This window comes from Sciurus carolinensis, chromosome 9 (assembly GCF_902686445.1).
Source record: "Sciurus carolinensis chromosome 9, mSciCar1.2, whole genome shotgun sequence".
NCBI classification, from domain to species: Eukaryota; Metazoa; Chordata; class Mammalia; order Rodentia; family Sciuridae; genus Sciurus; species Sciurus carolinensis.
The window spans coordinates 131,274,885-131,292,922 of record NC_062221.1 but is presented as its reverse complement, the minus strand read 5'-3'; the positions used below and the strand labels follow the sequence as shown (position 1 = coordinate 131,292,922).

General features: G+C 45.3%; 1 protein-coding gene across 2 annotated transcripts; it reads left to right on the top strand.

Annotated features, from left to right (window-relative positions):
• The first annotated feature begins 1,225 nt into the window (after positions 1 to 1,225).
• Positions 1,226 to 10,700, top strand: Atp5po (ATP synthase peripheral stalk subunit OSCP). 2 transcript variants are annotated; one of them, XM_047565061.1, is made up of 7 exons: positions 1,226 to 1,336; positions 2,526 to 2,576; positions 4,118 to 4,228; positions 7,034 to 7,163; positions 7,960 to 8,072; positions 10,034 to 10,120; positions 10,521 to 10,700. In XM_047565061.1, exons 1-7 carry the CDS (start codon positions 1,301 to 1,303, stop codon positions 10,632 to 10,634), a joined length of 642 nt encoding a protein of 213 aa, XP_047421017.1. In that variant the 5' UTR covers positions 1,226 to 1,300; the 3' UTR covers positions 10,635 to 10,700. The 2 variants fall into 2 exon arrangements, with proteins under 2 accessions (XP_047421017.1, XP_047421016.1); XM_047565060.1 differs by lacking the exon at positions 1,226 to 1,336 and adding an exon at positions 2,324 to 2,368.
• The last annotated feature ends 7,338 nt before the right edge of the window (positions 10,701 to 18,038 follow it).

Below are 18,038 nucleotides of genomic sequence, written 5' to 3'. Positions count from 1 at the left end.
AGTCAAAATATTAACTTATACACAGATTGTGAATCTGTAAGTGTAATAAAAGTAAGCACAAAATCAATAACTAATGTTATTGAGTGAGGTTCTGTCAGGCGATTGTTCTAGGTACTTTACATACATATTAAATTCTTTACTTTTTATAATAACCCATAAAGCAAGTACTACTATATATCCATTTTTATAGATTAGGAAACTAAAGCCCAGGGAGTTGTATAATTAGGCCAACAACACATAACCTACTGAGATTCAAGTCTGGGCAGTCCACAGTCTGAAAATATATTTGGGAACAATTCCTCAAAATCCTGACAACAGCTAGCTCTGGGTGGTTGGAAAAAAGAGCAATTACATTTCTTCTACTTTTTTCCCACTTAAAAAAGGTAATGATGAAAAAATTGCACTCTGAAAGGGTAAATAAATGAATTAATCTGCGTTCCTATACTAGATTTAAGTAGAAATATTTTTTTCTCTTATATTGATCACAGAATCCCACTGTTTTACGACTGACCCTCATTCTGCCAGTCGATTCTCTTCCTCTACAACAGAAAATTAGAGCACTCTCCGCTTATGGGAAATGGATTGAACACAGGTTGTTTTCAAGAATGCAGGGAAACCGGTCAAGGCTAGCGTTGGCTGCTAAGCTTCGGTGTCGCCTTTGCTTAAACTCAGGTTTTTCTATTTCAGATCCGACTCTTTTATACACAGAATCGGCATTTAAGCCCCAGAATCTTACACACCTTCACAAACTAACAGGGCCATGCTCGGGTCAGATGGAGAAGCGGGTAGGGGACTGAAAGGCGAGTCCTGACCCGGGTAAGCGAGATGTGATGTTTGCTCTTGGAACTACAGGGCTCGTTTTGTGGTGTTTTTGTTTTGTTTGGTTTGTTTTTTGTTTGGTTTGCTTTGTTTATACAGCTGATGGTGCTTGGTATGCTAGGGAGAAAGGGTAGATGCTAACGATGAATGTGAATGCAACAAACGTCACTGTGTTTTATCTAAATGTAAATTTTAAAACTAGGGACAACAAACCCATTCTATGCTAAGGGCCGCTTAATGACTCCAGGATTTCATTTTCAAAAGCATTACGTCTATCAGACCCACCACAGCCCTCTGGTAGGCTCCCTTGCCCCTGCTTCTAAGGACTACAACTCCCGGTCCGCAAATCCCATCGCGCATGCGTTCTGGCGCTAGGCGCCTACATTTCCCAGAGAGCCTAGCGGCCACTCTGGCGCGCGCCTGCGCCTTCACACCCCTCTCGTTTCCTATCCGGGTTTGACCTACAGCCACCCGGGAGAAGATGGCCGCCCCAGCAGCGTCGCGGCTTTCGCGGCAGGTGAGACAAGCCAACAGGAGGTTGCTCCTGGGGTGACCGGTACCAGGTGCTGAGCGCCAGGATGCGGGGCCACGGCTGGGGGAGTCTGGCTGCCGTTCAAGGTCGTGGGGCCTGGAGAGCGGGGGCGATGCGGCCAGGCCCTCCTTTCGCCTCGGTGGACTCCAGCGGGCCAGTGGGCGCGGGGCTGCGGGAGCCGTGACCTTGGCGTCCTCGGAGCACTGCCCCGGAGGCCCCTGATTGGAGGGGACAGGAGACCGAGTCGGGGCTTCCCCCGACTCCAAGGATCGCACAGGGCTCCGCCCCCAAGTGAGCTTCCTGGGCCGCGGTGGTGGTGCAACCTGCTAGGGGTCACTAGTAAATGCTCAGGAATATTCACAAAGTCCATTTCATTTTAAGTGACCCATCCTTGGCTGCTCAACCAGTGATTGGTAGTGTTGAGATCGGAACCCACAGAGTCAAACAGAGGATGGAATTGGAAAAAATGCGTGCCCCTTGTACTGTATCCATCATGCTGCTTTACATGCTATGACCTTTGCAGCCTGTGCAGTTTTCCTATGAGCGTTAAAAGCTTTTTAATCGTCACAGCGAATTCTGATATAGGACCTTCCTGTGCTGAAGAATGTGAAGGTGACCTGTGCCCTTGCAGGTGATTTTTAAATCATGGCTTCCAGCTCTGTCCTTTGATAACCAAGCTACCAACTCTAAGAACTAGGGCCTGTTGTCATATCAAACCTGTTTGCTGCAGTACTCAAATAGCATAGCATTTGGATTTCTAAGAAGGTATATTCTTGCACATCATGACCAAAATCCTCCCACTTTATGACAGTTCTTCCCAAGTGTGGTAGTACTCATGCCAAAAATGTTAAATTTTTTTGAAACATGCACTCTCAGAATGCTGTTTCTCTCTCTCTCCCCTCTCCTTTCACCCTCATTAGTGTGTGTAAGCCTGAGCCCATTCCCAGTAAACTGCACATGCAAAGGCAGTTTCCCAAACTATTTGGAATGATTCTCTTTGGTGGAATTTGCTCCCAGGTAATAAAGAGTGTTTCACTCCGTGTATTTGTGGTAATACAGAGAAGCATATGAAACTAATCATTTAGAAGTAATTAATTTTTTTTTTATTACTGAGTTAAATATAGAAATCCTTCAAATAACCTTGTTTGACCCATTTTCCCTGATTGTTTTGAAGGTGCGATGCTTCAGTACATCTGTGGTCAGACCATTTACCAAGCTTGTGAGGGTATGTTAATTTATATTCTTTTGTAATGTAAAGCAGATGAAAGTGTGAGAGTCAAACAGCAATGCAATTAGGGTATGGACCTCTGTATATTCAGTGTCCAAACCTTTCTGTACATAGTTTGTGGTTCCCAAAATGTGCTGTGTGCCTGGTGTGGGGAAAGGATTGATGTTGAGTGCTTGCTGTGTGAGGGCTCATGCATAACCTTTAAGTGCAGTAACTTTTTAAAAAATTCATGTTTTTCCCATTAACTGTCCAAAATAGGCATGTCAGCTTTTATTTGCTTCTTTGTAATGAAAGAAACAGATCCAGCCAAATAAAATGACATACCCGGTTCTCACAATAAGTTGCTTTAGGAGTTGATATTAAATCAAGGTTTCTCAATTTCTGTTGCAGCTCCATGTGCCACCCTGCCTTCACCATGGCCAGTAAGGGGTGGTCACTGCTTTCACCCTTTCTCTGAACAAAATCAACACAGACCAAGGGACTACTCCACTTGGCATCAAAACATCTTACCATTTCAAAACTCTGCCAACCCCGTGCTTTTCAAATTAGAAGTAGCCCTATTGACCCCTGATGAAACCTTTGAGTGACAGAAAAGTAATGTTGACTAACAGCTGGTAGTAACCCTGTTTCCAGCTGGTTACAACTTGGCTACATTTCCATGTATTACTTTGATTCTTCCTTTAATTATTAATTCTTATGTGACAGAGAATTGATTCAACTATCAGGGAGCAGGAACATGTCTTACCTTGCAGATGAACTGGGCTATCTAACCTGCTCACCACAGTCAACAGTGAGCCAGTCCCTCCTTGGAAAAACAGCATTGGAGATCAAAATGCCAGATCATTGTCTTTAGTGAACCACATCATATGTTGATGGTAGCTTGTCCCGTGTAGAAATGTCAAACCTCAGGTGCTTCGTGAATTAGCAAAGGGTTCTATTAAATTGGACTCTGATGGGGAGGTTCTGTGAGCAGAAATGTATAATATAAAATTCACAATATTTTTCCTAGCTCTAGTATATTCAAAACTGCCTTCCATCAGTGTTAAAAATCTCCATATTTGAAACTGAATACCTGCTGAGTTTAAGGGAAACATAAGCACATTTTAAAATTAATTGGTTTAAAAGAAAAGTTTAAAGTAATTAAAATAATTAAATTATAGGAGGTAGAGCTGGAAGAGTCTTTAGACACTCTGTCTTCCCAACCCCTCATTTCACGAGCAAAGAATTAGATGCTCAAAGATAAAGGGACCTGGGGCTGGGGAGATAGCTCAGTTGGTAGAGTGCTTGCCTTGCAAGCACAAGGCCCTGGGTTCGATCCCCAGCACCGCAAAAAAAAAAAAAAAAAAGATAAAGGGACCTGACCAAGGAAGTATTCCTAATTTGAGATTTGCCATTTAGAACGGCACTTTGATGACATATTTAAATTGTTTTGTGTTATGAGATGGATTTTTAGAATTATAAGTGTTTAATTCTGCTTGATAGTGTAATGTCATCTTCAATGATTTTCCTTCTTTCTTACTCTACCCTTTTGTCTGAAGCCACCTGTTCAGATATATGGCATTGAAGGTCGCTATGCTACTGCCCTTTATTCTGCCGCATCTAAACAGAATAAACTGGAACAAGTAGAAAAGGAGTTGTTGAGAGTAGCAGTAAGTAGCTTTCTTTCTTTACTGCATTTTAAGTTCCTGTTTATGTATTTTTGCCTTTAATTATTTGACTCTGCATCCCTATTGAGATTTAATGAGATATATTCTACAAGAAAAAGAACTACTGAAAACAAAAAATTTGTTCTCCATAAACATGTTTTTGGTAATGATGTTGGGTTTTGTTATCCTCAAACTATTGTGGTAAGCAGACACATGTAAGAATATTCACATTAGGAACCAAGATTTCCAGTTAAGAAAAGGTAGAAGTATACAATCAAAATGTAAGTTGGTAATTTAAGAAAAATCACCATTTCAGAAGAGAATTAAAAGGTCACCTTTAAAAAAATCTGTGCCCCTAATACAAGTGCTTTCACCCCAAATAGTCTTAGAATATGTTGCAACTTTGTTTTACTAGAATTTATTTTCATGTGAAGTCTTTTCTTGGATTTTAATTATTTTGTTCCCAGGACACGAGGAGAGGGCTAGCAGAGCTCGGGGGTATCAGAGTTAGGAGGGGAGCAAGAGCTTCCCAGCGAGGGGAGAGCAGGCTGCAGAGGCCAGCGGCCGCCCTGGAAGCTTATCTTCACTTTGGTTTGTTTTCTTTAACATGAAAGAAAAGAATAAACTGAATTTCAAACCTAGTGATTTAAATCAAAAAGTTGCTTTAATTTTCAGTTAATTTTATAGTCTAGAAGTTTCTAAACATTTTGTTACTTTTCCTCTCCTTTGATTTTCTAGCTGCCACCTCTGGCACTCAGGTCCACATTAAAGAAAGGGAAGGAGAGAGCTGGGCACAGTGGCACACACCTTAATCCCAGCAGCTCAGGAGGCTGAGGCAGGAGGATTTCGAGTTCAAAGCCAGCCTCAGCAAAAGCGTGGCGTTAAGCAACTCAGACCCTGTCTCTAAGTAAAATTTTTAAAAGGGCTGGGGATGTGACTCAGTGTCGAGTGCCCCTGAGTTCAGTCCCCGATACCAAAAAAAAAAAGAGAGGGAATGGGGGACATTCTAGTATGTAGTCTTCCCAGAAAATTTTTTTCAATTGTATGCTTTAAGAATATCTTATATTTTCTAATCCACATATTTCTAAAGATTTTTATTTTGTTTAGGAAAAAAAAAACCCTCATAGGCTAGTTGTATAGAATAATACTTATACTCTACATTAATTTTAATACCTATAAGTATAATTGTTCTGTGCCACTAGTTTTGTTTACTTTTCGTTTAGAACTCTTATTGTAACTTTTGTCCTAATGGACAGAATAAGTTTAGCTCTGTATTCCTTCCTTGATCCAATTGTTGCAAATGTGCTTAAGTTCTTAGCTGGTCCTCTTGGATCTTCACAGAGCTAGTAAGCCGAGCTCTCCTGTTCGAGCCACATCGGGGGAGGGTGTCAGGAACACACAGGATCTATAAAGGCCTTTTTGGAGGTGACAATTACATCTGCTGTTTATCAGTTATGCCCACATTAAGTCATATGCACAACAAAAGGAATGACCTGGGTCATGGACAGTAGAATGGGGTCTGACCCAAACCTGAAGTCAGTCATGACATGGAGGAAAAGGAGGGAGGCAGTTACCAGAAGACCTTTTATAAATGAAAATTAGCATCTGGGAGACACTGAGAGGGAAGTGTAGGACTACACAGGTTCCACTCTTAACTGTCCAGCCCGAGAAGATCCATCAGAAACAGTTGATAAATAGAAAACCCAAATTCTAAGATACTTTTAATTTGAATACATGTGCAGTTTCTGTGGACCACTCCAGTGGAAATCTGAACACTGGATGGCAGTATGTGACAAGCAGCATAGCTCAGAGACAAGATTCTGCCCAAAGCCTGGGCAGAAGTACCAGCAGAGTGATTGGAAGTCACATAGAGGTGTGTAAGTGCAAGATGCCTGGCGGGAAAGAGCAGTGGTTGGTTCATTGGAACTCCAGCCTGAAACCAGAGCAGCAAGGTGCTAGAAGCTTCATCTGTTCACTAAATAAAGACATCTGTCAGTTAACAAAATGGGGACGGTGGTCTCCCATAGCAGTGCATTTCCATATTTGGTCCATTCTCCCTTCCAGACCACTGAGGCTGCTATTGAAACACTAGAGACTTCTCACAAGTTGGGTTTGTCTTCTGAACTCTGCTAAAAGCTGAGCAGAAGAATCAGGACCTGCCAGGATGCAGTGGCCCTTCCCAGGGAACGGGAGAGAGGCCTGCCCTGCTGTTGGAGCATCTGATTTAGGTCTGCCCTGGAGGAAAAACTAGAGCCAGAGTCTTACCTGTATGGAATACATTTAAGATAGGGAATGAAGTGAGTCTTTGGCTGCTTAATTTTTTATAATTTTTCTTAGAAAACAAAACTATTTCAGAAACATCATAAGGTATTTTTAAATATTTTCAAAGAACATCATTTTATCCTGTGTAAAATCATGGTGCAATATATTCCTAAAGTCATTTGGAGAAACTTATTTGATCATAAGCATTCCTTCATATGTGCTTGTAAGTGCTGATTTTTGTAAGTCGTAAAGAAGTGTGTGAGTGGCTGGGGGTGGTGCACTTGTAATCCTGGCTCCTTGGGTGACTAGACAGGAGAATCAAAAGTTCAAGACCAGCCTGGGCAATTTAACAAGACCCTGTCTCAAAAAATGAAAAGGACTGGGATGTAGCTCAATGGTAGAGACTGAACCCCAGGGGTTCAGTCACAAAAGGTACCACAAAAAGAACGGAAGAAACAGCAGAAGGAAAAGAAAAAGAGAAAAGAAATTGTGGCTGCTGAGATCATTTGTGCTCTAAAGAATTAAGTTATCTTTTGGTGCTTTCAGCAACTCCTGAAGGAACCCAAAGTGGCTGCTTCTATTCTGAATCCCTACATTAAGCGTTCTGTCAAAATCAAAAGCCTAAATGACATGACGGCAAAAGAGAGGTTCTCCCCCATCACGGCTAACCTGATCAGTAAGTATTGGGACTCTTCCCTGCGTCCACTTAAAACTTGGCTACCAGAAATGAGCTCCATGGACTCAGAGCATCACCATCACCCAGGAGCCTGTTGGCGGTAAAGACTCTCAGGACCCCCGCAACCTGCCAAGCCCAGATCTGCATCTTGACCAGCCTCCCAGGCAATTTGTGCATTTAATTTGAAGAGCAGCCTAAAGGCCACTGGGATGTGCTGCACAGGGAGTAGTGTCAACCCATGGAGGATCCCAGTGGTCTTTGGCACATCAGAATACATGTTCTAGAGTGTTATCTGTGTCGTCGGCATTGAGGATGGACAGGGTGTCCGCTTGGGGGCTGGTCAGCCGGATATTGGAATCCGTAACATAAGCATGAACGCAGGTGCATACTGGGTACAGGAGCGCTGCTGCAGATCCACATGGGGAGAAATGTGCGCATGCACGCACTAAGTGCTTGTCAAGGCAGTCTGTTTTTTGAAGACTATATACTGAAATAAAGGTATACTTGAAAATATATATGTATGTATTGTAGGTGGACACAGTACCTTTGTTTTGTTTTATGCGGTGCTGAGAATCAAACCCAGGGCCTCACGTGTGCTAGATGAGCGCTCCACTGCTGAGCCGCAACCCCAGTCCCAGTACTTCAAATAATAAGTTCTGTCTTCATTCATGTTCTTAAAGGACATGCATTATATTTTAAGGCCACAAATCAAAGTTGGCCTTTGGGGTGATTATAATAGTTACTGAGTAACCTGTCAAGTGAGGTTCATGTCACTGAGCCTCCTTCACTTTCCCAGGCTTGCTTGCTGAAAACGGGCGCCTAGACAATACCCAGGGCATCATCTCTGCCTTTTCGACCATCATGAGTGTGCACCGTGGAGAAGTCCCTTGCACAGTGACCACTGCATCTGTAAGTAGCAGGTTGCTCCTGCTGCATTTGCCTTGACAAATGGGAAGTCAAGAAGTTGGGGAAGGTGACGTCACTTGAGAGGTTGGCTGCATCCTTGTTATGAGCGTCTGTGAGCCGCTGCTTTGGAAGGGCCGGTGTTGATCTCACTCGTGTTTCTACACAGTGATTACTCATGAAGACCGCAGACTGGGTTAAACCAGGTTTCTAATCTTTTAATTAATGTGGCAGTGAATGGGAATGAGTAGGGTGGATAGGCCCCTGGATCTTGTAATCACCAGCCACCTTTGCTGAACCCTGGTGTGTGCCGTGTACTTTGTAATTCATTACTTGACTCAATATCAAAAGATCCATGAGGTAGAAATACAATTGTCCTTTTTTTTCTTTTTACAGAGGAGAAACTGAAGCCCAGGGTAATTAACTAATTTGCCCAAAGTCACAAAACGTGTGACCTGGATTTAAACATAGGCCTCTCTGTCTCAGAATTCCATGTTCCTTAAGCCACACTGTGTTACCTCCCCAGAAATAATTTTGTATCATCTTAAACATGTATTTCCTTCCTGATGTAGTTTGGTCCATACAGCCCGAGGGGCTTAAACATCAGAAGAAGATGGTAGATTTACTTGCAGTGCACAGCACCTGACCTCATCTAGATCAGTAGTTCTAGTGTTTAAAAGCTACTAAAACTTTCCAAAAAAGCATCAAAGAGGCATTTTGGTGTATAAATACTTCTTTGCACATTTGCAGCTCAGTACATAATCAGTTCCCCAAAACACAGACTTCGCTCAGAGTTGTCCCAGCTGGCATGTTCACAGGGTGCCACTGTGGGTCACGACTGCCCACAGTTGAGGCAGTCACCTGTCACCATGGCCATGCACTGGTGTGGCCGTTCTTCAGTGCAGCCAAAGGTGTGGTTTTGTAAAGGATGCTTAGTTTTGCAAAAGTCGGACCAACTATCATTAGGCTCTTGATGTTTACAGTCCAGGGTAAGTAAGCTTGAGAGCAGTTCTTATTTGCAGGTGCACAGGCTTCAGGCACACAGACTGGTTGCAGACGCTGGTGTTAATCTTCACTTGGGTCTTCAGGCAGGTTTCTTAACCTCTGACCCTCAGTTCTCCCACAGCTGAAGAGAGAATAATAACCACAGGCCTCACTGCCTGGTCCAGATTAGTAGAGGGGTGGGTGTGAAGTGCCTGGCACTCAGCACACGTCCCAGTGGAAGGCGTGGATTTGTTTCAGAGGCCTCTAACCTCGCAGTTAGCAAGAGTGCTTTGATGAGACACTGATGCACTTCGACCACCGTCACCCAAAGATGCTGTGTGATCTTTAGAAAGAAGGCAAGGGTTTTGCCAGTTTTGCCAGCTTTGGGCTGGGGCGGGGTTTGTGATGGAGAAAGGCCTTCCTGCAGCAGCCTCTCCTCTCATTAACCGGGAGGAAGAGTGCAGGCTGGACACGTGGGGTACCTGCCCTACACAGGCCGATGACAGAGCTGTGCTGACCTCAGAGACAACCAGGCATCCCAGGCTCTGTGGGGCTCAGGAGGAGAGAGGTGTGCCAGAGCCGCTGGTGGCCGTGGAACTGGGGAGACAGCCATAGAGCCAGTTTCACCGCGCCAGGAGGTGACAGTGCGCACCCTGACCACAGGGCTGCCAGAGGATGGTTCCCCATCTTCCGCTTTGCTGAACTTGACTTTCCTCTTGGGCAGGACAGGGGGGGACCAGTATTTATGGACAGTAAATGAAGAGCTGAACACGAGCTTGCCCAGGGTTCTTGTGTGACAGGGCCCTCGTGCCTGAGCCAGCGGCAATGACGGGCGAGGGCCGCAGCCACAGGTCCCAGTATTTAAGACTGGAAATTACAAGGCGGGTCGGGGCAATTGTGCTCACTGTATTTTTTTTCCTTTTATCTGTGGAGGCTTCTGTTACGCTTTATCCACATTTAATGGATGATTTGTTCTTTTTCAGCCTTTACCTGAAGCTATTCTCTCTGAGTTAAAGACAGTCCTGAAGAGCTTCCTGAGTCAAGGCCAAGTATTGAAATTGGAGGTTAAGGTAGGTTTTTAATTGTACATGGTATGTTTCCTCAAGTTGTTCAGATCTTAAAATGGCAACAGTTTATTTATGAAAAGTTAGATATGTATATGTATTTTTAAAATTTTTTTTTAGTTGTCAATGGACCTTTATTTTATTTATATATCTATAAGTGGTGCTGAGGATCGAACCCAGGACCTCACACATGCCAGGCAAGCGCTGTACCACGGAGCCACAACCCCAGCTCTGTATATGTATTTTAAATGTAAATGATTGTCCGACTCCATGCATAATCTCACTTCCACGTTTTTCTAGATGTAACATCTGTGTAGCACGTTACGCCATTTCAGAGCACTTTCTCCTCTCCAGGTGATGAGTGAAACTGTCTGTGTTTTCACATTTCTGGTCTGTTCTTTCCTAGACTGATCCAGCAATCATGGGTGGCATGATTGTCCGTATTGGAGAGAAATATGTTGATATGTCTGCAAAAACCAAGATTCAGAAGCTGAGCCGGGCTATGCGAGAGAGCATCTGAGTGATTTTCTATCATCAGTGAAAATTCCTAGACATGGAGCAACAATAAAATGCTTCCTGAAGAGACTGTACTATGTTTGTCTTTTAAAGGAAACTTGTTTTCCTATCTTTCTTCCATTGTCCCCCTAGTTTCATAGTTTAAAAAACCCTTCTGGCTGGAGAATTTGGCTTGCCTAGATCACTCTTAGGAATGAATTACTCAAACAGAGCACCTACACAGTCGCTCAGCAAAGTCTGTCTGGCCTGCCTGCCAGCTCTGGCCTCTTAAGGGGTGTCTGAGAACTCCTCTGCCCAGTGGGTCACCGGGTGACTCTTGCTCCATCAGTTCTCCAGAGAGGCCTCTCCCTACTGGAGTACTTTTAATCCTGGCACATTACTGTAGGATACTGTTTGCTGTATATCTCACGTAGCTTTATTAGAACCTCATGGTACAGGTGGGACGGACATCAGCCCACTTTACAAATGAGGAAAGGTGAAGGGGGCTTTAGAGATTTTCTCAGGGTGACACAGGAAAGCAGGTGGACCAAGCCAGGGCCCAGGTCTCCCACTTCCCGTCTTACGCTTGCCACTGTATGCTAACACCCACCCTGGCACACTTGAGAGCCAGCAGGCTAAGCTAATCTGGGGCAAGTCCCCACACCCCTTCCCACTTTGTCCCTAAGATGCTCCCAGTTCACCCACTAGCCAAACTAGCTCCCAGGTCAGCTCTTGCCATGTATTTTACCTCAGCCTCTGAGAAGAGCGTTTGCTAGACAGCAGCCCCGGTACCCGTTCCTTAGCTGCCCTCCAGAAGTGTTTGGCCAGTGGATTGATTTCTTTCCCAGTCGCTTCTGCTTGAACAGGCGGGAGAACTGCAGCTGGGAAGTCTCAGCAGTGACATGACCAGGGCTGCTCCCTGTGGCTAGTGCAGGGACCAGTGCCCTCTACCTGGCTCTCAAGCCAGCTTAATGCAAGCTTCCTCCAGGCAAACCAGCCACAGGCAACTGAAAGGGCATTTGAGGGTCACAGTACTTTCCCGGGAGCCAGAAGTGCCAGGGCTGCAGGTCGGCCCTATGGCCATTCCCCAGCTTCTCACTGGGCATCGACCACCAGACGCCTTGCAGTTCTGGGCCATGGGAAGAGGAGGAAATGGTGCAGGCCCTGCCTGGGTTTCCCTTGCCAGCAATCCTAGTCTGCCCTCTCCCTGGTGCTGGATGCAGACAAGATGGCAGAAGCGAAACAGCCACACTAGGAAACAAGCCAAGTGATGCCACAGACAAAGCCACCCACCCTGCCGGGCCTGATCACCAACCCTCCGGGCTTGTAACAGAGGAAGTAGAACCTGTCACTAAAGCTGCATCCTGCTTCAGGGGGCTTCTCCACAGCCAGGTGGGACACCTCCCTGCACTCCAGCTTTCCCGGGGGACATCACCGTCCTCGCAGCCTGCCTCCCGACTGCAAAAGGCCCACCTACCACATCACACGTTAAACCCACTGCAGAAACCCGCCAGCGATGCGTCTCGGGAACCCTCTTGCAGGTTCCCAAAGCCTTCAGATTCAAACTCAACCTCCTTCCTCTTGATGGTACACACACAAAAGTGGGACTGAGGAAATGCTTCCAACAGCCTCCCACGGTCATCAGAGGTGGCCCCAGAGGCCTGCCTACAGGATGTTCCTCACAGCAATGTTAAAATTCAAGGTGAGAATCCCCCCCCCCCCAGTACTGGGGATTGAACCCCGGGCCTTGTGCTTGATGAGGCAAAAACACTCTACCAACTGAGCTATATCCCCAGCCCTCAAGGTGAGGATTCTTAAAAGCAATCCAAACATGGGGCCGGGGTTGTGGCTCCATGGTGGAGCGCTTGCCTAGCATGTGTGAGGTACTGGGTTCGATCCTCAGCACCACATATAAATAAATAAAATAAAGGTCCATCTGCAACTAAAAAATAATATTAAAAAAATCCAAACATGTAGCCACTCAGGGTTATTTAAACAAGTTAGGGTGAATTAGGATAGAGTCAGACCACTGGATGCTAACCAGAACTCAAAAGTCAACTTGTGGAAGAAGAGGTGGAGCCGATTTAAATGACCCACAAGCTGTGAGGTGATTTACATGAACTGTGTGATTGAATGGTACCTTGTCCCTGGGGCATGCTCGATGCATGTTAGCTATTAACGAGCATGAGAATATTTAAAATGTGTGTACACGTGGGAGAAGACAGAAATGAAGTACGTCACAACTTTTGTGGGGATGAATATCTCCATTAGGTGATTATACTTCCTCTATATTTTTCTGGGCTCACAGAGTTTTCTGTATTAACAAGTATCTGCAATTAGAAGAAAAGAAGTATTCTAGAATAAAATATTGCTGTGATCATGTCGACTACTAATTCTGGCTAACTAGCTTTCTGTTCAACACATTCTATTATGTTTTCAACCTGATCTCTTCCCTCCTCCAGGCTGTACAAGTGGACCTCATCAGGCTTGAACTAGGTGTAGTCTGGGAACCTAATTTTATTACGACAATTTTTTAATTGTTTATTTTGTTGGTTGTTTTCTGGTGCTAGGGATTAAAACTAGGACCTGGAGCATGCTAAGTAAGCACTTTACCACTGAACTATACCCGCAGTCCTATTTTTGAAATTTCAAACAACTAAGAAAAGGGCCTAAGATTTTTATGTTTATCAAAAATAAAATCAGCATACTACAATGACACAGCCACATCAATATTTATAGCAACATAGTTCATAATAACTAAGCTATGGGGCCAACCTAGATGCCCTTCAATAGATGAATGGATCAATAAAATATGAGATATACATATATATAATGGAATATTACTCAGCCATAAAAAAGAATGACATTTGCTGGTAAATGGGTAGATCTGGAGACTCATACTAAGTGAAATAAGCCAATCCCAAAAGACCAGAGGTCAAATGTGGAAGCTAACCCACAATGGGAGCGGGCATATTATAAAACGAAAGAAGTTCAGAGAAGTAGACAAAGGAAATGAAGGGGAGGAAGGAGGCTGGGAAAAGGAGAGGGTGGAAAGAATCTGACTTTCCTAGGTACATATATAAATATACCACAGTGACTCTCACCATCACATACATCCACAGAAAACTAATTAAAAAAAAAAATAACTATGGGTAAATGGCAGAAGGATCAGTAGAGGGAAGGAAGCAGGAGCTGGGGCAGGAAGGGGAAGCGCTGGGGACTGAATCAGAACAAGATCTAATCCATACTTTTATAATTATGTCAAAATGGTTCTACTGTCATGTTTAACTAAAAAGTACCAATAAAAAAATGGACTGTACTGGTTTTTAAAAGGCTGCTTGGGGTCAATTTTTTTTTTTTTTTTTTTTTTTTTTTTTTTGCGGTGCCGGCGGTTGAACCCAGGGCCTTGTGCTTGCGAGGCAAGCACTCTACCAGCTGAGCTATAGCCCCAGCCCTGGGTCAATCTTTTTAATGTGCTATAACACTTCTAAGCCAGCTAGGGAATGTTAAGGGCTTATTTGCAGTCGGTTAACCCAGTCGTGAAATAGGGAAGAACCGCCTTAAAACCAGAACAGAGGAAAACGCAATGGATAATACAACAAAATGCAGGTTGGGTTCGCTGACAACGCCCAGCAGTGAAGACAAAGTTGTGAGTCTGCTGGAGTTAGCAGCTTCACAGCAGTAAGACTGACCCTTCTGAACGTCCTCCAAAGACCATCGCGGCCTTCCGCCCCCACCGCCCACCTGTCCCGGCATTTCTGGCTGGAACTTCTCAGCTTCCCAGCAACGCTTGGCACCAGGAAGTCTATTTCCTCTCGGTGCTACCATTTACCTGAAGCAGGCCCGGGAGAGTTGGAGGGGTCGTTGGTTTGCTTTGCTTTTCAGGTTTATTCCTGCATCATCTTCCTGTGCGGCTAACTACAGTCTTACCTCTGGGGAGGGAAGAGACCCCACCGCAGGACCATCAGCATCTCCCGCGCTCAGTGAGGGGACGGGGCAGAAAGGACCCAAAATAATCCACCGTGGCAAGGTTGGCTTTTCTCATTTTATTCATGAACTATGTGAATTTAAACCATAGGGGTCCAAAGGACCAAGGAATTGTTTTGAAGAGATTGTTCCTTCTAGGTTCAAGCTGCACGGGAAAAGTAATCTGTACTGATGTTGTTACTGGTTTAAAGAAAAAACAAAAACAAAACAACAAGAACAACAAATAAAAAACTCAGTTACCATAATCTGAATTGGTAAATTTAACATTCCACACAAAATAAGGTGCCAAAGAAACACTCAAACAGCAAACCAACCTCAACTTCTTTTAAACAAACAAAAAAAGAGACCTAATGTTTGGGCTCTGCCTTATCAAACCTTAGACAAATACATGAGTCTACGATTTATAATAGTGTCTAGTGACTTTTAGAACTCCATCAACCCCATAAATGTCACATGGCAGACAATATAGTCTCCCTTCTACGGAAAATTAAACAGTACCATTATTTGGCAACAGAAGTATATTACAATCAACAGGACATCCACCAAGGGGGTGGCCGAGCCCTACCCCTGGACAGGGCGGTGAGGGGAGCAACCTGCCACCGGCACTGTGACCCTCTTGTCACTGGAAGTACACAGAGCTCCCATTCACCTGACTACGTTCCTCAGCAATCAGGCAAAGGCCACCTGGGAGGTCCTGCCAGCTCTACTGGAAGGGCCCACGTGCGGGCGTTTCTTGTCTGTAGACTCTCCTCTAGAACAACCAGGGTCTAGAGGAGAGACCCTCCCCTGGCTGACTGGCTGACCCTTCCCTCCCGCAGTCCTACTGGCGCCCCAGCCAAGAGGGCATTGTGCTGGGGAGGAGCGCCAGGGCCCTTTCTGGGCGAGTGGGCCAGACCTTGCCTCCTCCTGCTCACTGGCCTGACGTGGCCTTCCCAGGCTGCTCTTGAACCAAGAGCTCTCTCCACGGCTCCACCTTCGAGGATAAAGGAGTTACAGACCACACGGACGGTTCCTTAAGGTGATCTGTGGATTGCTCATAGGCCTCAACAGATTCCAGGACGGTTTCCAAAATCTCAGGCTGCCACAGCCCTGAAGTCCCAGCGGTGACTTGGACTCAAGGGTTCCAAGGCCAGGCCTACCAACAGGAGACTTGGCAGTTGCTCAGCAACGTCGGGAGGCGCACATCTGGTGGAAAGAAATGCTGAAAACCTCAAGCCCATACTCCTGTCCTTTCAAGCCACGGACCCTGAGCTTTCCACAAACAGTGATGACGACTCAATGCCCTGAGTCACCAGAAAGCCATCACGGAGGCATTTTTGGGCTGCTCGGCAGGGCTGGACCCACAGGGTCACCACCTCAAGTCATTTTTGCACACTTCTAAGTTTAGACATTTAACGAACCCTGCCTGCGTCACCCACAGGGACATTTCTGGTGGTCGAGTAAAGAAGTACAGACCCGTGTCCCAGCCTGGACTTCTGATTCTTCTCTGGGAAAGGTGTAGGGGAGAGTGTCCCTGTCGCCTCCCTGGAGGGCCCTGTCTGTCCACACACCGCTCGGCCTAGGAACCCCAGACTTCACCTCCACCCACGGGGCAGGTTACAGAGGATGAGGCCAACCAGAAGGTCTCATGGAAAATGCAAACCCTAACGAGGAGTGCTGCACCCACCCAGAGAGAAGTGGAAAGGGTGACCAGGGAGCCAGGAGGTGGCCTCCCTGAGCACTCCTGACCTTTCTGAGGGGACGGCTGGGTCACCCAGATTCCTGGCCTCCACTGGAACCCAGGGAAGCTTCTGTGGCCTGCGACCCGATGGAAGACGGTTCTCAGTCTTTCATCCTTCCTGACACAACCACCCTCCAAAACATACCATCTGTATAAACCCACTTTAATGTCACTGGGACATCTACCTCATCCAAGGTCATGGTTACAGGACCTTTCGTTCTACCACACCACCACCTGATTTCATTGAAATTCATTGCATTCCCTGAAGGAAAAATCCTACTCCTTTGAATTTCTAAACATATAGAACTTGGATTTTTTTTTTAATACAAGAAATTTAGTTGGGTTGAACCCAAGTAATCTGATGAAGCATTTTCTACTCCTGGAATAGTTTTACTTTTTTTTTTCCTATAGTTTTATGCACTTAAATTAGATTCCTAAAATATTCTCATATACATACAGAAAAATAATCTCTCAATGACAAATCACATTTACAATAACAGGTTGAATATTTTAGAGACACAATCTGTGTTAGTTTATGCAACATGGAACAGCAGAGTCTTACACATGGTATATACATTTAGTCACGGTCATTCCCATAAACATACAGCAGAGATTTCACAACTAACCTTCTAAAAAGCACGACCTTTTTCACATTATGGAGTGGAATTCTGCATTTTTTTTTTCCTTAGCTGGAAACAGCAGAAAATGCAGAAAACCAGAAACCATGAATTGATTATCATACACAGGACATTGCGTGGTGGTCTCTCATTTGTTTACATGTGTTTACACATATGTGCGCCGCCTGTGTATGTGAGGGTACAGAGCTGCTGGAGCTAAGGCAATACACGGGGTTGAAATGGTAGCCAGTTCCCCTTCTATGCAGAGCTACGAGGGAGCAGGGGGTGCACAGACTCCAGCTGGGCGCCCCAGCCAACAAGGTCTGAGACCGATCTCTCAGATACTTGGGTTACTGGCAACATATGCTTTAAATGCACATCTAAAACTAAATATCATTAACAAAGATCTTTCTAGAATATCTACTTTCTGACACAGTGACTATTTAGTAGATAGCATAGTAAGGATGTTGATCTATAAAAGATATCTCAAAATGTTCATTCCTTAAAACTGACGCTGACACCAGATTGATTCAGGGCCTCCAGAGGACCTTTCTGGCCCTTCCGTAGTTTGGAAGACTGTATGGAACGTGGAAACAAAACCGTAGTTTGTTGTTTCATTTGAGGTGACTTAACCAGGCCCACACAAACTGGGTTTGCAATTTGCTTGACGTGGGAAGAACCATTGCTCTGTGCGGGTAGGCACGGGACTCCATTTGCAAAAGGCGATGAGTGCAGAAGGTGGAGCATCCAGCCCAGCGAAAGCAAAAGCTCGTGAAAGAAAGCGACCCAGCAGCCAGGAGGACCAACTCCGGGGTCATCAGGGCTCCCTGGAGCCATGGTCTTCTGGGTCACACAACAGGGATTCCTCTCTGAGAGCACCAACCTACCTGAACATCAGACCACCTCTCCACAGGGAATCCTACTCAGGGCATCTGGCTGGCAGGCTGTGCCCCTCAGAAGCAAGCTCCTTCCCAGACTCTGTGGGCCCCTCAGCTGAGGCTGTCATTGGAACAAGTGTCCAGCCACTGAGGAAGGGTCACTGAGCCCTCTAGGACCCTCCCCGCTTATCCTTGAAAACAGAAGTTCGGGAAAGCCTCACTGTTCA